General features: G+C 45.6%; 1 protein-coding gene across 1 annotated transcript in view; it reads left to right on the top strand.

Annotated features, from left to right (window-relative positions):
• The window catches only part of ARID3C (AT-rich interaction domain 3C), a 256,684-nt gene extending 233,468 nt beyond the window's left edge, over positions 1 to 23,216 (top strand). Inside the window, exon 8 of the mRNA XM_073611666.1 lies at positions 15,333 to 23,216. Within this exon, the coding sequence (XP_073467767.1) occupies positions 15,333 to 15,481 (149 nt within the window). The 3' untranslated portion in view covers positions 15,482 to 23,216. The remainder of the gene's footprint in view (positions 1 to 15,332) is intronic.
• Positions 23,217 to 23,927: the final 711 nt, after the last annotated feature.

Genomic DNA, 23,927 nt, shown 5'->3' on the forward strand with positions numbered 1-23,927 from the left:
GGTCCAATGCTGTCCCCTGAGCGGCCTGGAACGAGTGAGAGAAAGATGGCCCCCCGACCCGGCTCCATAACATTGGATGACGTAAGCGACGTCAAACGTTAAAGGGGGAGAAAAAAACATTTATTGAAAAAAAAAAGACTTTTTTAAAAATTTTAAAATTTTTTTAATTTCATTTAAGTGTAACTGTCTTTTTGACCCCAGATCTCACATTAAAGACGTCCTGTCATGCTTCTTTTTTTTTTTCTATTACAAGGGATGTTTACATTCCTTGTAATTAGGAATAAAAGTGATTATATATATATTTCTTTTTAAAGGGACAGTGTAAAAATAAAAGTAAAATAAATAAGAAAAAATAAATAAAAAATTTAAAGCGCCCCGTCCTGCCGTGCTCGCGCGCAGAAGCGAACGCATACGTGAGCAGCGCCCGCATATGGAAACGGTGTTCAAATCACAGGTATCGCCGCGATCGTTAGAACGAGAGCAATAATTCTAGCGCTAGACCTCCTCTGTAACTCAAAACTGGTAACCTGTAGAAATTTTTAAACGTCGCCCATGGAGATTTTTAAGGGTCAAAGTTTGTCGCCATTCCACGAGCGGGCGCAATTTTGAAGAGTGACATGTTAGGTATAAATTTACTCGGCGTAACATTATCTTTCACAATATAGAAAACAATTGGGATAACTTTAATGTTGTTCTATTTTTTAATTTAAAAAAAAAGTGTATTTTTTTTTTTTTAAATTGCGCTTGTAAGACCGCTGCACAAATACGGTGTGACATAAAGTATTGCAACAACCGCCATTTTATTCTCTAGGGTGTCAGAAAAAAATATATATAATATTTGGGGGTTCTAAGTAATTTTCTCGCAAAAAAAAAAATGATTTTAACAACAGATGTCAAAAAGAGACTCGGTCCTTAAGTGCTTAATGCAAAAAAAAACCACCATAGATAACCCAAATTTTAATAATAATAAAAAAAAAAAAAAAAAAAAGATCAATAAAAATATAGCTAGAAAGGAGGAATAAGGTATTAATCAATAGAGAGGAAGAGTAAAAACACAGAGTATGAGCTGGTTAAAAGAGAAAGAGGTAATAAGTCAGCCAGATAGAGGAATACACATTTCCAGTGAATATACAGAGATGGGAGGAGAGATAATAGACTAATAATAATCAGTTCAGGTTTGCTCAGCTGCCTCTATTTGTATAGAAGAATAGATAATGAGGGCAACGCACAACCGGGACTATGAGATCCGCCTACAACTGGGGGGTGCAAATAAAGACCGCAACAATAGAGTAACATACAGGAATTCTTAAAGGGACATCAGCAAAAATTGTTTAACCCCTTGCCTACCGGGCACTCCCCCCCCCCCCCTTCCTGCCCAGGCCATTTTTCAGCTTTCAGCGCTGTCGCACTTTGAATGACAATTGCGCGGTCATGCTACACTGTACCCAAATGAAATTTTTATGATTTTTTTCACACAAATAGAGCTTTCTTTTGGTGGTATTTAATCACTGCTGGGGTTTTTATTTTTTACTTAAAAAAAAAAAAAAAAGACCAAAAAATTGGGGAAAATTTATTTTTTTACTTCGTTTCTGTCAGTAAATTTTGTAATTAAGTAATTTTTCTCCTTCACTGATGTGCACTGATGAGGCGGCACTGATGGGCACTGATAGGCTGAACTGGTGGGCATTAATGAGGTGGCACTTATGGGCAGTGATGAGGAGGCACTAATATGCCGCACTTATGAGCACTGATGGGCACTGTTAGGTGGCACTGATTGGCACTAATAGGCGGCACTGGTGAGCACTGATAGGCGGCACTAGTGGGCACTAATAGGCGGCACAGATAGGCGGTAATGATGGGCACTGATGGGCATTGATGGTTGGCACTGATGGGCATTGATGGACAGCAGTGATGTGCATTGATGGGCAGCACTGATAGGTGGGACTGACAGCCAGCAATGACTGCCATCACTAATGAGCACTGATTGGTGGCACTTGTGGGCAGCGGTGGGCACTGATTGCAGGCAGTGGTGGGCACTGATTGCTGGCACCGTTGGACACTCCTCACTGGCACGGATTTGTGGCACATTGTAATCAGGGCACTGATTACATGTTTGGATGTCTCCTGTGAGGAGATGCTGCTGATCGGTGTCAGTGTGAGGCGAGGATCACCGATTACAATTCCAAAACCATGGACATTATTATGGATGTTCCAATTCATGCCAAAGGTGTTCAGTAAGCTTGAGGTCAGGGTTCTGTGCAGGACACTTGAGTTCCTCCACACCAAACTGGACCAACCATGTCTTTATGGTGCAAGGATGTTCAAGAGGGTTGAGGTCAGGGCTTTGTGCAGGCCACTTAAAATCCCAACACTAAAATGGTCCAACTATGTTTTTGTGGAGCAAAGGTGTTAAGTAGGGTTGAGGTTAGGGCTCTGCACAGGACACTTGAGTTCCTCCACACCAAACTGGTGCAACTATGTCTTTTAGGAGCAAAGCTATTCAGTAGGGTTGAGGTCAGGGCTCTATGCAGGCCATTCGTATTCCTCCACACCAGCCTGGTCCAACCATGTCTTTAGGGAGCAAAGATATATAGTAGGGCTGAGGTCAGGGCTCTATGTAGGCTGCTTGAGATCCTTCAGGCTAAACTGGTCCAACTGTGTCTTTATGGAGCAAAGATGATCAGTAGGGTTGAGGTCAGGGCTAAGTGGAGGCCTGTCTAATTCCTCCACATGAAAATGGTCCAACTATGTTTTATGGAGCAAAAGTGTTCAGTAGAGCTGAGGTCAGGGCTCTGGAGGAAACTTGAGTTCCTCCACCTCAAACTGGTCCAACCATGTCTTTATGGAGTAAAGGTGTTCAGTAGGGTTAAAGCCAGGAAACTCAAGTTCCTCCACGCTAAACTGGTAAAACCATGTCTTCATGGACCTGGCCTTGTACACAGGGGCACAGTCATGCCAGAACAGAAAGACGTCTTCACCAAACTGTTACCAGTTTAGAAGATGTGCCCATCAGAGTCTATGACCATCTCCTTTATCATGTCTGCAGTCTCTGACCATCTCCTTTATCATGTCTGCACTCTCTGACCATCTCCTTTTTCATGTCTGCACTCTCTGATCATCTACTAAATATGATAGGTGGCCCTTTAATGATGTCAAGGGCACACATAGAGCCAACTCTATCCAGTAAGTTGAGCATTGAAAGGTCCGTTATACAATAAGTCTGTTGGAATGTGACTACTGCTAACTATCCTATGTAGACTTAACAGGACAAGATAGAACATAAATGCATCTTACAAGGAGTCCTATTTCACTGACTGGACTTGCAATATCATACTGACCAGAGAGGTAGAGTTCCTCCTTAGGACGGGCCGGGGGTATGAAATAGATCTGGGTGAGATGAGGAACCCAATATGCGAAGTGACAGTTCTATACATAGAGGTGTGATCTCAGCCCTCGTTATAAAGAATTACAGGCCTCTCGTGTGTCTGGCTGGATCGCAGCTGTCTGATTGGTGGGATTGGACACTGACACTCATCTGCATTCCTGGGATGACATGTGACCGTCCGTCCAGCCATATTTCACCATCTGTGTGTAATATAGAGGACAGCTGTGAGCCCAGGAACCCAATAAACGCATTCATCTTCCAGAAAGGACATCACATAAAACATGGACTTCTTATTGGTGTCAGGGGCAGTGTCACCTTCTGTTACCAGAAAACCCGCTCCCGTCTCAGAGCTTTGACTCGGGTCTTTTTCTGTTACCCCCAAACTATGACTCACATCCATCCCCACAATTCACCTGCAGAGCTTGCACTTGCAACCCATGCTCCATGTTACAAGAGAGCTGCCATGTGATCAGAGAGTGGTCATGTTACATGAAGCCACCATGACACCTGGAAAAAGGAATGATGAAAGAGATGGGTACCATATTACAAAAGACTAATAAAAACGGTGCTCAAGTTACAGGAGACTGCTGCGTATAGTAGAAACTACTCTATAGATACAGGAGACTACTAATAACTACTTCATTATGACAAGAGGCTGCCTCGTGGTTACAAAAGACTGTTAGAGACTGTTTCATAGTTAGAGAAGACTGTTAGAGATTGCTTCATATTTGAAGAAGACTGTTAGAAACTGATTCATAGGTACAAGAAACTGCTTCAGAGTTATGCCGCGTACACACGGTCGGATTTTCTGACGGGAAATGTTCGATGGGAGCTCGTTGTCGGTAATTCCGACCGTGTGAAGGCTCCATCGGACATTTTCCGTTGGAATTTCCGACAAACAAAATTTGAGATCTGGATCTCAAATTTTCCGACAACAAAATCCCTTGTCGTAAATTTCGATCGTGTGTACACAGTTCCACGCATGCTCGGAATCAAGCAGAAGAGCCGCACTGGCTATTGAACCTCATTTTTCTCGGCTCGTCGGACGTGTTGTACGTCACCGCGTTCTTGACATTCGGAATTTCCGACAAGATTTGTGTGACCGTGTGTATGCAAGACAAGTTTGAGCCAACATCCGTCGGAAAAAAAAACATGGATTTTTTTGTCGGAATGTGCGATCGTGTGTACGGGGCATTAGAGGAGACTGATAGAGACTGCTTCATAATTAGAGGAAACTTTTAGAGACTGTTTCATATTTGGAGACTGTTAGAAACTGATTCAAAGTTACAAGAGACTGCTTAATAGTTAGAGAAGACTGTTAAGCTGCGTACACACGAGCAGAATGTCTGACAGAAAAAGTCAGACGGAAGACTTTCATCGTCTATTCCGATCGTGTGTAGGCCTCATCAGACTTTTTTTCGAAAATTCTGACGGTCCTAGAAATAGAACATGTTCTAAATATTTCTGACGGACCCAATTCCTATCGGGAAAACCGCTCGTCTGTATGCTGTTCCGACGGACCAAAAAGGACGCATGTTCTGAAGCAAGTACCAGATGGAAGCTTTTGGCTACTGGCTATTGAAGCTTCTTTTTCTAGTCCCGACGTACTAGTTGTACGTCACCGCGTTCTGGACAGGCGGAATTTGGTGTGACCGTGTGTATGCAAGACCGCTTGAGCGGAATTCCATCGGAGTTCCATCGAAGAAACCTTTGGAGTTTATCCCGACGGCAAAACCGGTCGTGTGTACGCGGCATTAGAGACTGTTTCATATTTGCAGAAGACTGTTAGAAACCGATTCATAGTTACAAGAGACTGCTTCATAGTTAGAGAAGACTGTTAAAGACAGCTTCATGGTTACAAGGGACTGCCTTGGGCAACTACTGCAGACTGCTTTACAGATAGAGGAGGCTGTTAGAGATGTCTTCACAGAGAAGACTATTAAAGACAGCTTCACTGTTAGAGACTTCTTTACCATTGGAGGAGACTGTTAGAGTCTGCTTCAAAGTTGCACGAGACTGCTTCATAGTTACAGGCCACTACTAGAACCTGTTTTTTAGCTAGAAGAGGCTGTTAGAGCCTTCTTCATAGTCACAAGAGACTGCTTCCTAGTTATAGAAGACTGTTATCAGCTGCTTCACTATTGGAGACTGTTTAATAGAGGAGACTGTAAAAGACTGCTGCATAGAAATAGTGCCCCATCATTGTTATCAGTGAAAGGAACAGTGCCCCATAATTGTTGTCAATGGAAGAAATAGTGCTCTGTCATTGTTGTCAGTGGAAGGAATAGTGCCTTGTCATTGGTGTCAGTGGGAGGAATAGTGCCTCGTCATTGGTGTCAGTGGAAGGAATATTGCCTCGTCATTGGTGTCAGTGGAAGGTATAGTGCCTCGTCAATGGTGACAGTGGAAGGAATAGTGCCCCATCATTGTTGTCAGTGGGAGGAATAGTGCCTCGTCATTGGTGTCAGTGGAAGGAATAGTGCCTCGTCATTGGTGTCAGTGGAAGGTATAGTGCCTCGTCAATGGTGACAGTGGAAGGAATAGTGCCCCATCGTTGTTGTCAGTGGGAGGAATAGTGCCCAGCCATTGACCCCACCCATCATTGGAGCACAGGCGTGTCAAGAGGGAGGCATCTCTCCTGCTGTGATTCTGAAGCTGCTCCAGGTGATCCGTGTGAGTGGGGAGTGTGGTGGTGAAATCTCTCCCAGCCCTCCTGGCCCCTTCCTGGGGAAGCCATGGAGGGCAGCGGAGACTCTCCTGCTGGAAGCTTGCAGTCATCTCCTGGGCTGTCAGATGACATGCCTGCCCTTATACAAGCCATGGCTGGTGATCTCTTCCCCTGTACAAGCCATGGCTGGCGATCTCTCTGCCCCTGGTGAGGATGAAATCTTGGAGGCCATTCGTGAGTGAGTGGTGGCAGGGATTAAAGTTCTGAATAGGGAGAGAGACAAGCTATACAAGCTCAGAGCGGAGCTGAAACGTTTGCGAAGGCAGCGTGAGGGCTTGTACAGCCGGAACCGCGGATCGATGGATTCGGAAATCCAACTGGCTGAAGTCCAGGTGGAACACCAGGAAACCATTGTGTCCATGATGGAAGGAAGAGATGGGCCCTTCAAGGAGAAGTCTGGCAATGATCAAAGATTTGCAAGGATGGCAAAGGTGGAATAGGAGACCACAGTTCTGACCCCCTGCCCTCTCAGGGAGAGGTAAGCACCCCTAAGTCTTCCCAGGACTCAGGAGGCATGCTGAGGGCCATCCAGGCAATGGAGTTTCCAATGCGGGGGGATTAGCTGGCATTTGGTAATGAGGACATTACTGATGATCTGGCTGATAATGTCAAGCCCCAAGCAGGGGATAAAACTATTTTCTCATTCGTTCATTGACAGACACATCGCTTCCCTATTCAGAACCATAAGGTTATATCGCCCCCTACAGGAGTAGGACACTAGGCAGAAAAAAGTCTTGGCTATGCCCATGGGCAGTTCTAGCTGATATACACCCCCCTCTCTACTATAGGCCTTCAGTTTTTTTCTGCCTAGTCAGGAGTAAGGACCACGTTCCCTGCTGGGATCTCTGGTCGTAGCAATTTTTGCTTTTGGTTTTTAAGCTACTTTTTTTCTCTTGGATTTTTTCCTGTGAGATCTACAATCAAATGCCAGGCTGAGCGACGGGCTGGACACTAAGATCCAGTGGTCTCCCCAGTCTGGCAAGTGAGTGTGTGCAGACCGCAGCTACGCAATAGGTCGTCCACGACATAGCCCCACTGGACGGGGGCTGGACCTGCGAGTTGAACGTCTCCCGAGGCCGAGGTTGCATAAGACCAGGTCTCGGCCTGTGCCGCAGAGTTACTCATGGCCGACAGTGGGGGGGCTGTCGGCCATGAGGTGGCGAGGAGGATCTGAATGGGAGCGTTACCCTGCACTTGCTGGAGCGGTAAGTAAGGGGCCCCCTCCTCTCCTTCCCTGGAGTGGTGTGGGGTGCAGGTACTCCCTAGGGTTGTTGGTCCCTCTGGGGTTCTCCTCCACATCTCCCCCTTCCGTGGGTGAGGCCAGGCCTCTGGCTTAGATGCTTCAGACAGTCTGTCCACCCCCCCTCCCCTCCAGGATTGTCAATATGGGGGGTACACATTGGCACCCGGGTCGCAGATCCACTAATTTAGGCTGCGGCTTTGCGGCCTACTGAGCACTCGCGGCGGTCTGCCAGCCCTAGAGCGGGCAGCGGAGGTCGTCGCTTTCCGTTGCGGGCATCCGCCCTCCTTCCTCGGCTCTAGCCTGGTCCAGTCCCCCCACAGGCCTGTGCACTCGCGGCAGGTGGCCGAAAATTCGGACGCCTTCTTCCAGAGGGACAGCGCTTTGGGGGCTCTGAGGGCGACCCCCTTTTGGGGGGGTTGTTTAAGTGGGCCCTCCATAGGCGCCCCCTTTGAGGGGCCTTAGTGGATGCCCCCTGTGAGGGGCCTTGGTGGATGCCCCCTGTGAGGGGCCGTAGTGGATGCCCCCCGTGAGGGGTCTCAGCCAGTGCCCCCTGTGAGGGGTTCAGTGGTGCCCTCTGTGCGGGGTTTCCGTAGGGCCCCCTGTGCAGGATCTCAGCCAGTGCCCCTGTTAGGGGTCTAATGTGCCCCCTGTGCAAGGTATCAGTAGGCGCCCCAGTGCGGGCTCTCAGCCGGTGCTCCTTGTGCGGAGCCTGGGTCAGCGCCCCCCTGTGCAGGGCCTCGGTGACGCCCCTGTGCGGGGCCTAAGGTGGTGGTGGTCTCAGTCGACGCCCCCCCCCCCCCGCGTTCTTTTCTTTTTTACAGGTGGCGCTTGGGCATATAGGCTAATAAATTGCTCCCAACCAACCCTACCCTGCCTCATTGGTCTCGACTGATCCTATGTCTGGCTCTGTCATCGTGGATGTGGCTCACCTTGCGGGGTTGGTGGCCACACTCCCTGTCCTGTCAGTTAGTGAGGTCGTTCCTCCACTGCAGTGGCGCTCAAGAAGGTGCTGGTTGTCTCCCTTATTACATCTGTGCGGGAAACTTTAAAGATGGAGGATGCAGCTGTGGTTGTGGCGGAGGTGCCGGTCCCCTTGGCACCCATAAACTGTCTCGCAGGGCAAAAGCGTTACCTTCTCTCTCCTATTTTGGGATAGTTGTCCGTAAAGACTGGGAGTGTCCAAAGTGTCCCTTTGTGGTTCCAAAGAAGCTTTGCTGTGAGGTACCCTTTGTGGGGTCCTTCCTTAAGGAGTGGACTGTTCCACCAGTAGTGGATCCTCCTGTCTCTAGGGTGCGCAAGGCGACCATGATTCTGGGAGGAGTGTCCGGCATTTAAGGATACCTGGAGGGGGAGCAGATTCCCTCTGCTTTCGCTGAGTTGGCGGATCTGTTGGTCTGTGGACTACAGTTTGTATGCGATGCCTCTTGGACGCACTTCCCTTGGTTGCTAAGCTCTCTCTGTTTCTGCAGTGGTGCTTAGACATGTATTGGGGCTTAAGTATTGGTCTGCGGACTGAGCTTCTAAAAAACCTCTTACTGGGTTACCATTTCAAGGCAATTGTCTGTTTGGGGCTACCCTGGATGACATTGTTAAGAGTCTCACAGGTGGGAAGTGTAAATGTCTTCCACAGTCTGAAATGGGGAAAAGGGCCTCGTAGCAGATGCGGTTTTTCTTCTCGGCACGCAATGGACCTGGTGTGGCGAGCTGAGAGCGGAGGCTCCCTAGACCCACGGACAAGGCCCCTTCAGCATGAAGGCAAGCCCTCATCTATGTCCTAGTGTTCCGGCCTTAAACCCCCAAAAAGGGTTTTTTCCTTCCAGTTGGTGTCTGTCACCAGACTGTTGGCAGTTCTCCTTGGGGCTGTGCAAGCCCTGTTGCTTCAGGGTGTGCTTGTCCCGGTTCCAGTGGGTACAGAATGGAGTCCATCTGCACGTGGTGGCGTCCCTTCATCATGGGGACTTCAGGATTCTGTCAACATCACGCATGCTTATTTACGCACTTCAATATGTGACCAACACTACCTCCATTTTACTGTGGGAAAAGAGCATTTTTAGCTTGCGGTGTTGACTTTTGGTCTCGCCTCCACCCCTCGCGTACTCACAAAGGTGTTGGCCCCAGTTCTGGTGTGGTTACATAAGTGGGGGATTGCGGTCCTGAGCTGCTTGGACAATCTTCTTCTGTGAGCAGAGTCCTCGGCTAACCTGAGGGGCGACATAGCTCGCTATACAGACCTCAGTTTTTAGTTGGCTTCTATACCACCTGATGTCTGCTCCGGCTCCTTCCAGAAAATTGGATTATCTGGGCCTGACTCTGGTTTTATCTCTGGCCAGAGTGTTTCTTCCTCTGGACAAACTCCAGAAGTTGCATGTTGCGTTTCAACTACTGTTGTCTCGCAGATGGGCCTCCCTGCGGTCCTGCAGGTGGGTATTGGGCCTGAAGGTATCTACCTTTGAGGCGGTTCCATTTGCGCAGTTCCATACAAGCTCCTTTCAAGTGAGATCCTGGCGTAAAGTGCCAGAGGTCTCTGGACTATTAGATTCAGCTGAGCCAGAAAACCAGGGGTCCCTGGTCTGGTGGCTTTGTCTCCGGGATTTTGTCAGGGCACATCCTTTCTCCCCTTGTATTGGACAGTGGTCACCACCAATGACAGTCTGTCTGGGTGGGGAGGTGTCCTGGGACTGGGCTCTACTCAGAGTCATTGTACGCTGGAGGAATCCGGACTGCCGATCGATATCCTGGGACTTCGAGCGATCAGACTATGTATGGATATGGAGGTCGACTTTGGGGGCACCGGGTACGGATCCAGTCAGACGATGTCAATCACCAAGGCGGAATTAAGAGTGTGTTGGCGGCCCTGACAGTAGCCAGCATCCTCCAGTGGGCAGAACGCCTTGTTCCGGCCCTCTACGCCGTATGCATTTTATGAGTGGAAAAATGGCAGGCGGTTGCCTCAGTCGGCTATTGTTTGTTCATGGAGTGGTCCCTTCACCAGGACTTGTTTCATCGAATATGTCTCTGATGGGGCACTCCCAAGGTAGACCTGTTGGCGTCCCGGCTTAACGGAACGGTACTGAGGTTTCTGGCAAGGTCACAAGCTGACACTGTAGACGCTCTGGTGGCCCCGTGGGGCTGGTATAGTCAGATCTACGCCTTTCCTCCTCTCAAGATTCTGCTGTAGCTTGTGCGCAGGATCGGGGACGAAGGGATTCCGGTCATTCTAGGTTGTCCTGTTCAGGATTCCTCCCCAATTCCTGTGGCCAACTCTCCTGTGTCTGTAAGTATTCCTTCTGTGTCTGTCTCTGTGTCCCCCCAGTCTACTGTACATGCTCCTCTTGTGTCAGAACCTTCCAAGTCTGTGCCCCCCGAGTCAGTCACCCCCCATGAGTCTTCCCCTCCTAAGTCTGACCTAAAGGAAGGCCCCCCACCAGGAGTGGTAGCGAGTACTAAAAAGGGTGCTTCTTCTTCCTCTGTAAAGAAGTCTTCTGTGAAGACTTCAAAGAAAAAAGCAAGAGATGAGAGCATCTCTGAATCTGACCTGCAGTACCTGGAGGAGAGAAGGAAGGTTGGGCGGCGGAAGAGGCAGTCGGTAAAGACGGAACGGGGACAGGAAGCTCCAGTGCCTGTCTCCAACGGTCATAGGGCCTCTAAGTTAGATATTTCCTCATCTGGGGCTTCTTCTGAGCAAAGTTCAGATTCAGAAATGGAGTTGGAGGCGGCCTTAAGAAAGAGGAGGCTTCTGGCGATGAGCAGCAGAGGGGAGCTAAGAAGCAATCCACCAAATAATCCAAATGGTGGTTCCCCCCTCCGTTAAAAGTGGTGACAATAAATGTCGCCAGCATTAAGTCAGTAAGAGCTCGTTCTATGACCTTCTTTTTGTTCAGCCAATTAGATGCTGAAATTGTTTTCTTGCAAGAGACTAGGATTACTTCCTTGGCAGATATTCATATGGCCAAGAGAGAGTGGAGGTATGGTTCATCTTACTGGTTTCTTGCGGCCAAGCCTTACGGCGGTGTGGCGGTGTTGTTTATAACTGGCATGGTCACTGTCCAGCGGGTTATTGAGGTGGAGATTGGGAGATGTATGGTCTTAGACGTCCTTGTGGGAGGGCAGGACCTGCGCCTAATTAATGTTTATGGGCCGCAAACAAAGTGGGACAGGAAATGCCCTTTTACAAGGATCAAGCCATTTCATTTTACATTCCGGCAAGTGGTCTTTGGAGATGACTTTAATAGAGTAACTAGGCCCAAGGACAGGAAGGATTTCGAAAACAAGCTGGAATATGATAGCATTTTGTGCTGGTCTTGTGGATGTGCACATTAAGCACCTCCGGAATGACACCGGGTTCACCTTTCATCGAAGAGTAGTCAGAGTAGGATATATAGGTTTTTTTTAAGGCGACCTCTGCTTTCTCGACCCCAGTGATGCAGGCAGTAGAGTTCTCTGATCACTGTATTCTATCTGTGGTCCTGAATGCTTCAGACGCCCCTCAGAAGGGCAAGGGCATCTGGAGATTGGATTCGATTCTTCTCAAGGAAGAACACGTTAGACAATCCTTTGAGGAATTCTGTCAGACACAGGTGACCATCCTGGACTTTTGTAGCAGCAAGGCTGAGTAGGGGGAGCTGACCAAAAAGAGGATCGCTGGATTCTTCAGGGGCCTAGCCAATAGAAATCAGTTTAATAAATACATGACCAACCAACGTTTATGGAGGAAGCTGGATATTCTTGTCTCGAGAGGAGGAGATCCTGAGGCAATCTCTGAAGTGAAACTCCTTTTCAGGAAGTGTCAATATGACCGGCATGCCTCTTTGGTTCTGGAGAGGGATTAATGGAAGTACCACTCACCTGACCCTTACCAGAACTGCAAGCAAGGTGTAGCTGGTCATTGGCCTTAGGGATAGTACAGGTTCCTTGACAAAGTCCAGGTCAGGGATCCTGGAGGTCGTGAGGTCCTTTTATGCTGACCTTCTTGGGAGGAAAGAGCTTGACTGTGACAGGATGGAAAGCTTTTAGGACTCTTCTCCAGGTCTAAATGAACGATGGAGATGTCCCATTGATGAATTGGACAGAGGATATCACAGTTGAAGAGGTGATGAGGGAAATTGAGCTGTTTGCCATCAAAAAGTCACCAGATGGCTTGACGGCTGAGTTTTACAAAGCCTTTAAGTCTATTCTGGCCCCATATTTGGTAGAGGTTTTTAACAGTTGCCTTGCTGAGGGGATGCTTTCCCCTTCTATGAAGCACTCGGCTGTGATTCTTCTTTCAAAAGGTAAAGATCCTTCGATCATTGAGAATTGGCGCCCCATCAGCCTTTTCAATGTCTATAGAAAGGTGCTGGCAAAGATATTTTTCTGGCTCCTATCGTCAGAAGCAGAGTCTTTGCTTTCTTGCCATCAGTACTGTTCGGTCCAGGGTAGAAGCACCTTCACAGTGGTTTTAGCTGTCCGGGAGGCCTTGGAGCAGTGCAAGGCTGCAGACTGGTGAAAGTATTTGCTAACATTGGATCAGGCAAAGGCTTTTGATCGTGTTAACCATGAGTACCTGTGGTTGCTCCTTAGTAAATATATGGTCTGCCGGGTGGTTTTGTCGATTGGTTGAAAGTCTTGTATAAGGGCACAGAAAGCTTTCCTCTTGTTAATGATTGGGTTGGACAGTCCTTTGAGGTCGGCTCTGGGGTGCGCCAGCATTGTCCCCCGAGTCTCCTGCTCTATGTGTTTGCAATAGACCCCTTCATCAGGAGGCTAGAGAGCGGCATGTTGTGTGGGGTACCAGTGAGCCGTCCGGGTGAGCCGCCATTGAGGGTTGTTGCCTATGCGGATGATGTGTCAGTGATTGTCACTGGGACGGATGCAGTGGAGGAGGTGGTCTCTCTGACATCACAGTGCTCTGAAGCAGCAGGCTGAAAGATCTATCAGGAAAAGAATGACGTTTTCTGGATGGAAAAGGAAGGTGAGGGTTTTGATCTCCCAGACAACTTTACGGTGCCCCAGTTAAAAACTAAGATACTAGGCATTGAATTTGGACCCAGTGATTATGGCCTCAAAAACTGGGACGGCAGACTGGAAATTGCCAATACTAAGGTGGTCAGCTGGAAGAGATGGAAGTTATCTGTGAAGGAAAGGGTTGATCTGATTAAGACTTACCTGATTCCGATCTTCTTGTATGTCAACTTTGTCTGCATCTTGCCTGTGTCTCTCTATGCTAGGGTCAGTAGTGTCTTCTTACAGATGTTGTGGTCTGAACCCCATCAAGAGGAATGTCACCTATCTATCCAGGAGGGAGGGTGGCTTAGATATGGTCAACCCCGTTCTTTTCTTTTCACTGCTACTTCTCAATTTTAACATTGGTAATATGCTTGCAGTTGAACCTCCTGGATGGATAGGCATGTTTAGATCTTGGTTTAGGCCTTTTCTACCACTTTGGGAAGAAGGTGGCCAAGTGAACAATCTCAGGGGTCATCGTGGTCAGCTACCAGCCTATGTCGCTCCGTGCCTGAAGTAACTGCGGCAGTGGCGATTGTCGGCTGAAGATCTCAGATCGGTTTTGAGGAAAGTCCTTATGAGTCGAGTCTTGAGCAAAGTCTTTCATGACCCACTGGCCTTAAGGGATTGACCAGGCTCAATTTTTAAGGGCAGGGTTAAGACTGATTAATTTGGATAGATTCCCCTAAAATTTAGGGATCTGGACTAGTTGTGTTTCCATGGGAGACTCTATGTTCGGGGCAATTTGAAATTCAGCAGTGAGATGGATCGTAGCTGTTCTCGGGAGGAGTGTGCAGGAGCCTATGGACCATTTTCTGCTTCATTGTCCTTTTAACATAGAGGTATACAAACAGGTGGGGCGGGCCCTCTGTGTTCCTTTCCTCTCCAGGCTGGGTTATGCTGAGTGGGTGTACGAGCATTCAATACTGGTGGGGTTTTTTGTTTGGATACACTTTTTTTAGTTAGCTTAGTAGTCTGTTATTTCACCTGGAACGCATGGTGACAGGTCACCACTCAGCATAAAATCCTTCCTGTTCAGGTGGTGGTGTATTTATTTTTATTTTTTTATTTATTTCAGGTACTTATATAGCGCCGTCAATTTACGCAGCGCTTTACATATACATTGTACATTCACATGATACTTTGTGTATGATACTTTGCATGAGGTGGGGAAGATTCAGAGAGAGACAAGCGGGGTCAGGGGGCTTGGTTGAGGGTGTGGAGGGGTTTCCAAGCCTGCCTGACTGCCAGGAGTCTCTTTCCCGGGTGTGGCTGTCTGTCTCTTATCAACCTAGATTTTTAAATTTATGATTAATTTTTGATAAATGGCTGCATACTTTTGTGATGGGTTGTTCCTCTTAGGCCCTCTCTGCTGCTTTATGTAAAGTTTTCTAAAAAAAAAAAAAATATATATATATATATATATATATATTTTGTAGTGGACTATGTATATATTCTGAACATGGATGTTTATTCCTTTGATTTCTGTGTGAAGTATTGTACTATGGTTTTGTTTTTTACTTTTGTATAAAATTGGTTGCTTGATTCTTTTCAATAATAGATCAATAGTGCCCAGCCATTGGTGTCAGTGGAAGGAATAGTGCCCCGTCATTGGTGTCAGTGGAAGGAATAGTGCCTCTTCATTGGTGTCAGTGGAAGGAATAGTGTCTCATTGGTGTCAGTGGAAGGAATAGTGCCCCAGATAAAGAAAAACAAAGAGCCACCTCCAGCCTCAGGGCAGCGGTTTGGAGACCATTGGTCTAAGTGGGTTATTCTGGGTTCCATTGGGAAATATAGCTCCTGTTCTGGTGACAACTGTATCATTTTGGATTTCCCATCTTTCCCAAAAAATTAAAAAAACCTAACTGGAGTTCTAAACTTTCCACACTCCAGACCAAAAAAAATCGTAGGCTTTAGATACATTTTAACTGTCAAAAGTCATGTAGAAGATTAGAAGAAAACAGTTGACCCATTCTTCTCTTTTCCCCCCCTAGGTGTGCTATTTGCCCGCAGAGCTGGGGCTCCACCAGGGTCCAGCACAAGCTCAAACAACAACGGCCGCTCCAGTCCGACGACAGCACAGCAGATGCCCCCACTCTCCTCTTCATCACAAGGACACACTCCACCTAGTTCTTCCCCGTGAGCCTACATGATGTCCATCCACTTCCAGTACCCCTTTAACCTGCATCTCGCATCCACACATGGGTAGGGTGGGCTTTTTCTGAGGTTGGTAGGACCAACCAGAATTAAGGAAAGGAGGATATACAGAGAAAAAAAAAAGTGGCATTATTTTATGACTTTATGAAGAGCCTCATTGAGCTTTCTTCAGTCCTGACCTCTGCCGGGGCCACCAACCTCCTGAGCTTTGTCCTGCTACAAAGCTCAGTATGCAAAACCACCAGAAGAATACACTGCTGACAATCTCATCTCCGTTCCGACCACCCTACCTCTAATAGACCTACCTGGAGGACACTGACCAACCATTTCCCAGGGCTCAGAAGGCTTAAGACATCTTTATCACCACAGGTCACGTCCAGCAATCAAACAATGAAAAGAACTCATCAACCATAGCTTTACCAAAGAGATAATTGAGTTAATTTATTCAACCCTAACATATCTAGTAGAATAGATAAGTGTTGCTTTTTTTTAAACTTTATTTCTGTGTTTGCAAAAAAAAAGTGTCGTCTTTTCAGCAGCGACCTCTGCACCACAAATGGTCCTCCAATGGGTTTCATGCAGAGACGTTTGTTAGGATGGCATTGTAACATACCGAGAACAGCTGGAGATAACCAAAGAACCGTGCCAGCCTTCATGCAGAAACACAAGACTATCACACATACCTCATATTCAACAAAGTAGCCAAGAGCAAGGGCTGTAGACAGAGGCAGGGGCCTTATTCATCAAAGCTTCTGAAAGAAGAGCCGTCTTTGTTGGCCTGTTCCTTCAATCAGAATCTCCCTTTCGTTCTGCAGTTCCAGGAATAGTTGTTGAAGGGCCACCTAGACAGTTTTCATATCAGACATTTTGGTGGCTCCTTCTACAAGGTTCTAGCACCCTCAGCTGTCCTCTCAAGCAGTGCAGAGAGGCAGTGTTTCCTTTGTTAAATATTTTACCAGTTGTTGTGTGCTAAATTTACTATTTATAAGGGCCATGCACAGAAATTAGGGATCGTTTAACAGGTCTGCAAGAATCAAGATTCATTCCAGCTCTTATTACAAGCACAACTGTGGCCAAGCTATGGACAATTCAAATATGTACATATTATAAATATTCAGTAAAATAACTTTAAAACAAACCCTTGCTTACCTCTGTAGCTACAGGCACTGTGGAACAATTCATTCTCAAACTTTGAAGCTTTTCAATGTTACTTTCACTTTCTCTCTGAAGCTTACTCCCCCCTCTCGGCAGTCAGCTTGACTTCTAATCTGTTATGCAGCCTTTCTCTTTTTTTCCCCTAGAGCAGAGGTCTCCAAACTTTCTAAACAAAGGCCAGATTACTGTCCTTCAGACTTTAGGAGGGCCAGACTTTGTCCTGTGGAAATATAAAATGCCCCATCGATGGCGTCAGTGGGAAGAAACGGTTCCCCATCGATGGCATCAGTGGGAGGAAACGGTGCTCCATCATTGGTGTCAGTGGGAGGACTAGTGTCTTTAATGTATATACTGAGAAGGTACACAGGTTGAGGAGAGAGTACAAAGTGCTGATATCCAACTTGAACAACCTGAGTACTCGTATGAACTTTGAGGATGTGTTGCTCCACAGTAGCTGTAACTACAGAGGTCAGTGAGGGCTTATTTAAAAGCTTACAGACTGATTGTTAAGAATATGTAGTAACTATTTGAATGTCCATAGTCTGTTCATTGTGCTACTTAAGTTATATTAAGGTTTTAAAAAAGGCAAAGGTAAGAAATTATACTTGAGGGCACTTGTAACTAGGGGTATGCCACCAATGAGGCAAATGCCTAAGGCAGCACTTGGTGGGGGGTGACACCGAGTCTTCACTTTAGCTCTGTGTACACAATTGTACAAGTACTAGACATTAAATAAGAAGTGAGTACAACACTTCTTACATTGGCATTTCATTATCATTTTCTTTTTTATCCATACATGTCCGAACTCTTCAACAGTTGAAAATTATTGTAAGATATAAAATATGACCATGGTAGTTGGGTAAAAAACGATAGATATACAGTATACACAGTATCAGAAGAAGCATGGTCGTTTCCAAAGCTAGTGAGATGTATATCTGTAATAGCCAACCAACCTCTGACCATCTGTAATGAAGGACTGTACCAGGGGTCAGCTTCTGACTATAACTGGCATCAGTTCTGAATAGGGTGACCATGTCCAGTCCTTAATGATACAGTTGGTTCCCAGCTTGAATTTTATATCACAGAATTGAATATTGTCATCCAAAGGAAGGTAAAGAAATCCCTAACCAATCCAAAAGAACTCAGTATCTAACAGTCAACGAAGTAGACTCGCTCGTAACATATGAGGAGTCACATCATGTATTCTATGTTGTTAGCCTGTTGGCCATTTCTCATCTTTTTTGCCTTTGTGAAGTTTTTGCCCACAAAAAGAAAAAGGTAGTAATAGGTCAATTCATGAAGCTGTACCACTAGCCTAAGACATCTTTGTTTTAGCCATGTGACTAGAATTTTCAAATCTCATTGGACTCAACAGAACATAACTCACTTTTTTGATGCCTAATTCCCAACTGGAGAAATCTCACCAATGAGAAAACATACACTGACTCGATTTGGCCATGGGTTCCAACCCTTTCCTGTGCTATTTAAAACTTAAGAATGAATTTTGTTTGGAGTAGGGTTTAAAGGTACACACACATGGGGAAGTTACCAGACAGTGCCAAAAATTTGACAAGTGGCTGTTTCATAGATGCCAACTGTCCCAGATTTGCCAGACTTAAGCTATGATGCTATGTCCTGGGCCATTGCCCCGGGATCTAAGTGTCATCCTGTGCATGAGCAATAACTCAATAAGGCATTCATTACGGGGACCTGGGGGTATGAGTAGGAGATCTGCATAATTAGAAGCATGGTTTGGGTGGACAACTTTAGTAAGTGGGTTAGGTCCTTTGCAGAACTGCACTGGTCGAATCTGAGGTGGATTGTGAGTGGGGTAAATGTATCTTGGGAACTAAAATGTTTAACACACATTACACAGGCATGGTCCACAGGTGTCACCAAAAAGGCAACTGGTATGATGTACAGTTCACAGTAGACTAAAGGTAAATGATTCAGTCAGGGTTCACATCTACCATAGATCTAAGATGTACCCTATTCAGAGGAAGAAGTGTAGACAAATTTGGGGCCTATGATCAGTAGCAGCCAGAAATAAAAGGAAATTGTGCAGAACCTCTGTATAAATTGATAAATGCTTCTGTTGTTTACTGCAATCTGCGCCTGATTCAAACTGCACCTGATTTGATAAAGTTACACCATTATGACCAAGCTAGAATAAGCAGACCAGGTTTCCCCCCACTATTATGTAGAATGCTGTGATACTCTCCTCATCCTCACTTGTGTGTTTAGGATGTTTCTAGGGAACGGTATTATTCAATATTATATGAGAGCAACGAGAATGATGTATTCATGAGAATGCCTTGCTGACATATTTACCCAGTGCCACGGCTATTATTGCTCCAATAATTGATGACCAGCGTTGTCCTTTGCAGAACACGCTGTACACAAACAGATGTAACCCCTTCATTGATCCAACTCTTCCAATATTGTCCTCATTGAGCACAGACCGTCAGACCTCAGCCGGACCAGACCTAATGTGATAGCCGCTGTTTGCTCCTTTTTCAGCTCCATGGCATTTGTATCAGATACCAAAGAAGGGAAAATTCTCATCATGTCTACCTCATTCTTATATATTCATAACAAACTATATATATATATAATATATTGTTATACTGTGGGAAAGACGGTAGCTTTGTTACATAAAAATGGCTCTACATTACTCTGGCGGAAATCTCCCTCTCCTACCATTTCCCCCCCACCCATCCACACCTTCCCATTATACAATGTGATAGTGAAAATTTTTGGGGGGAGGGGTTCAATGGCATTTTTGCGGGACACAGTCCTGCACTCCTTGCTTTCTTGACTAGGCAAAAATTATGTCACCCCCTGCCTGGAGCCTCCTGGGATCTCGATGTCACACATCCCAGAAGGTTTTGGGGCAACTTGTGCCACACTGCACATGTGCTGGGAACTCTCTGCCCTACTGTGTAGGCACATCATCAGGGAACGAGCTCAAAGAGCCAGCCAGCACCCTGATGACATCAGATGAGAAGATGGTGGTGTGCCAAATCCTGAGAAAGAGGGACCCTTTGAATCCAAAAATGTGTTGGTTTAAACCAAATATGACCTTAACAAATACAAATTCTGGACTCAACCAAAGGCTTCCGGTGCATTCCTACATCAATTGATTTGAGATACATGCCCAGCCATGGCCATTACTCCCACCAGGGAGCTGCCTACAACAAATTCCTTCACATATATATATACCAGACCTGAGTTCCAAATGAAGTAATCATAAAAGTGAACATCCCAGCTCCCTATACTACTTCTGTACCCTCCAAACATTCAAAACCTAACAAAATACCTAAAAAAACCTAACACTCTATTTAAAACAGACTGAAGTTCCACCTTATTTGCCTCCTTGGCTGCTCTGCCTGTCTTGGTAGACCCACACTGACCAACTGCAGATATCATATATACTGTAATGCAGAATTATCTTCCTTAATGTTGGTTGAAAGCTACCGGGGTACATAACAGGCCTGCATAGTCAAGTTTAGCACACCCATAATACACTTTAAATGCTAACAAACTTTAGGATCTAGAGCAGGGTGTCAAACTCAAGTTCATCATGGGCTGCATCAGCATTATGGTTGGGGCCAGATACATCTTACCAGAGGGCCAGATGGCCAGATGTATCTGTAAGACTATATAAATGTATCCAAGGCTTTTTTTTTCTCAGAATAGTTGCAGGAATGCAACCATGCCCTCCCCCCCACCACCACCACCACCACCAAACTGCATTGAATGGTGGGTGTGGCCAAATTGCACTAACAGTGGGAGAATCTTAAATTGGCAAAAAAATACCAGGAGTGTGGTATGTGTGGAGTTCAGGGATGCTCTATGTACAGAGTGCAGCTTCAGGGGTGTGATATGCACAGAGTGCAGGGTTGAGGATTGCCCTCTATACAGAGTGCAGGATTTAGGGGTGTGCAGGGTTCCAGCTGAAAAAAATCCCTGGTTGCGAGGGCCATATAAAATGGCATGGGGGGCCAGATTTTGCCGGAAGGCCTTGTGTTTGACACATGTGATCTAGAGGAACTTGTGGACAAAGTGATACTTGTCAACATGTGTTTGTGGGTATCTTAACTTTCCGAATAGCTTAACAAGAAAGACATCAACCCTTCTCATGGCCAAGACACCCAGAATAATGTTGAGCCATTATGAACTCTTGAAGCACAGCACCATTATATATATAATATATATATTGCTGGTGACCAGGATCAGCAGTGACCATTCCTGATGTGACATGTCTCTCCTTGCTTTCCTCCTCCAGACTTGTGGCAGGTTTGGTGACTGCACCTAATGTGGGTTCTGGTTACCAAAAGACACGTGGTGGGACAGGAAAGCCTAGAGGACAATATGTTATTATTTCTCCCCTGAAGGTGTTAACTCATCCATAATGATTCTTGCTCTGGAAAGCCTCATTTGAGTGGTTCGTGATATCCTTTGGACAGACTCTGACGGCTCCCTAGCGGACTAGTTCTTTATCTTGCTTGAATGAGCCGATATGTATCTATGATGGAGCTTGTGCCGAAACTCCAGCCATGGTACCTCTAGTTCTCCCTTAATGGACCTTCACATGCTGGAAACAAGGAGATTCATAGACAAGCCCTTTTTTGTTTTGTGCCTGGTTTATGGCTGCAAAAAAAAAAAACTTTTTTTTGGTTACTGGAATGAAGAATCTGTTTTTCAGCTGTTATACCAAAGATCAACCCTGAACACATTTCACTGTCACTTGAAACGGCGTTGTTCCAAGACAAGGTTGTGGGGGAAGAGTTGTGAATGATGTAATTATCATTTGTATGGTTTTTTTTTGTTTTTTTTGTTTTATACTTCACTTATGTTGGTTTTTCTTTTGCAATGTTTTTCTTGTAGAATGTAGTTCCCTTAACCCTTACCACCTTTATTATGCTTACTGAGCTACATTTCAGGTTCCCACTGAAATACTTCCTGCTGTTTGGTCTAACTCTCAGACACCAATATTCAAAACGGAATTGCCAAAGTTTAGTGGAGAAAACAATTTTGTGGACCAAGCCAATGTTCTGCCTGACACCAATAGACTCGCTAGACTAGTTTGGTACAAGGGTCAGGAGTACTGAATGGGGCCAGAAATTGGCTTTTTTTATTCTCTGGGTACAAAGAATGCCATGGTTGAGCAGAATTGTGGCAACACAGAGACTGTTTTCCAGTGGAGTTGTCCAATTTTTATTCATATTTTCTATTAAATAAATGTAGAGTGATAAGTTACTTGATCAGACATTCAGCTGGTGTGTCCACAGAAAGTCAATTTCCGTCTTCACAAGGGGCTTGTATATTGAATCCTCCATTGGGCTTCTTGTGTTGCTCATGACCTCCATGGACCTCCCAGCTTCTGCATCTCTTAACAAGCCACGCGAGGGAGTCTCACGTCTTTGTACTGTGAATTAAATTTAGAATCTAAAGGAGATAGTGAGACAACCTGTGAGCTGAGTTAATGATGAAGCCAGTTGTTAATATAGTCTCACAGAATTCACATAAAGCTGAGGTTTCTAATTTAGTAATGTAATAATTGCAAATGGCGGCCCTACATATCTTAACCACTTAAGTAAAGGTTCCTCTGGCAGTTGCAAAAGAAGCGACCAAGGCAGCAGCCACTTTAAAGTGAACCAGTTATTTTGTCACTCATATCTAAAGTGATTATAAAGGAAGATAAAAAATAACAAAATGTCTATACTCACCTGCTCTGTGCAATGGAATTGCACAGGGTGGCCCTGAACCTCCTTTTCTCATGTCCCCCACCGGCGCTCCTAGCCCCTCCTCTCTGTTCAGTGCCCCCATGGAAAGTTGCTTCCCATGGGGGAACTGGTGCATGCTTGCTCCCGAGCCCCATTCACTGGCTTTGATTGACAGCAGCAGCAGCCAGTGGTTCCCTGTGCCCCGGCAAAGCCAGTGAGGGGAGAGAAGAGCTGCAGACATGCACAGCACTGGATCGAATGAGGGCTCAGGTAAGTAAAAGGGACGGGTGAGGGGCCAATACCGATGCCTAAACATTTTTTTACCTTAATGCAAGGAATGTATTAGGGTAAAAAATGTTTCCAGAAATCCTTGACATAAATCTTTGCCAGTCCCCCACCAAGCTCTTGCCTATCTTTTAAGGTGTTAGCATTGGTTTACCCCTTGAGCTCTGAGTATAGTTAAGGATTCCCTGTCCCCCTCAAACACAAGGGAAGTTTGAGTAGATGTAGTGGTACCAGCAGGTACTTTATAATGCCTATTTTTCAGGACTGGTTGGCTTAGTTGAAGGTGCCAGTTGAAACGACAGGTTTACTTTAAAATAGTTTGCCAGATAAGGTGGTTATTGTTCTGGGCATTCTTACCTATGTTTGCTGTGACGAGTATCAGATCCAGTCTTACCACAAGAACCTGAAGTGTGGCTCATCGCTTCCATTTTCCTTTGTCTGCCTAAAACTTTTTCATGAATCCAGCAGATACGGTGAAACGCTGGATTGTGGTGCTCAGGGGAATAAAGAAACCAAAAAAAGAGAATATGATAATAAAAACATGAAATATCAGTCAATGTCTCTGTGTTGTTCTTATGATATGCATAAGAAATATGGCTACAGATTCACTTTAAGTGATTTAAATTAAATGTTTATTTTATGTATGTAAAAAAGAGTATTTATCCCCTCCTGGAATGTCTTGCTGTCCTCTTCTCCTCAATAGACACCCCATAGTACCTCAAAGCCAATTCAATCCAGAAGTGTTTTATTTAGGAGGAAAAATACAGATACAAAGTAAACAGAAATTGATAATATACTATACATGCAGTATGTACAGTATAAGATATGGCCAAAATAAAGTCAACCCTGATTATTAAAGAGAGCAAAACCGACAGATGACCAGAATGTAATCCAAAGGCCACCAGTGACCAACAAACAACTTTTTCATTTGGGACAGTAATCACCACACAGTGGAAAGCTGACAGGTACCACTACACATTGCAGAGATCATTGGTGGCCAATATACACTGCAGACCCTACTGACGTTCCCATAAAAATTCAGCAGCGACCCATAAAATCCATCAATAGGTCTAATCCACAGACCACTGGTGACTACCATACAACAGCGGACTAATTAGTGACCACCATAGAATGTAGAGCTCATTGATTACCACCATAAACTGTAGAACTTGTTGGTTACCACCATAGAATGTAGAGCTCGTTGGTTACCACCATAGACTGTAGAGCACATTGGTGACCACCACAGAATGTAAAAGACATTGG

This window comes from Aquarana catesbeiana, linkage group LG01 (assembly GCF_042186555.1).
Source record: "Aquarana catesbeiana isolate 2022-GZ linkage group LG01, ASM4218655v1, whole genome shotgun sequence".
Lineage (NCBI taxonomy): Eukaryota > Metazoa > Chordata > Amphibia > Anura > Ranidae > Aquarana > Aquarana catesbeiana.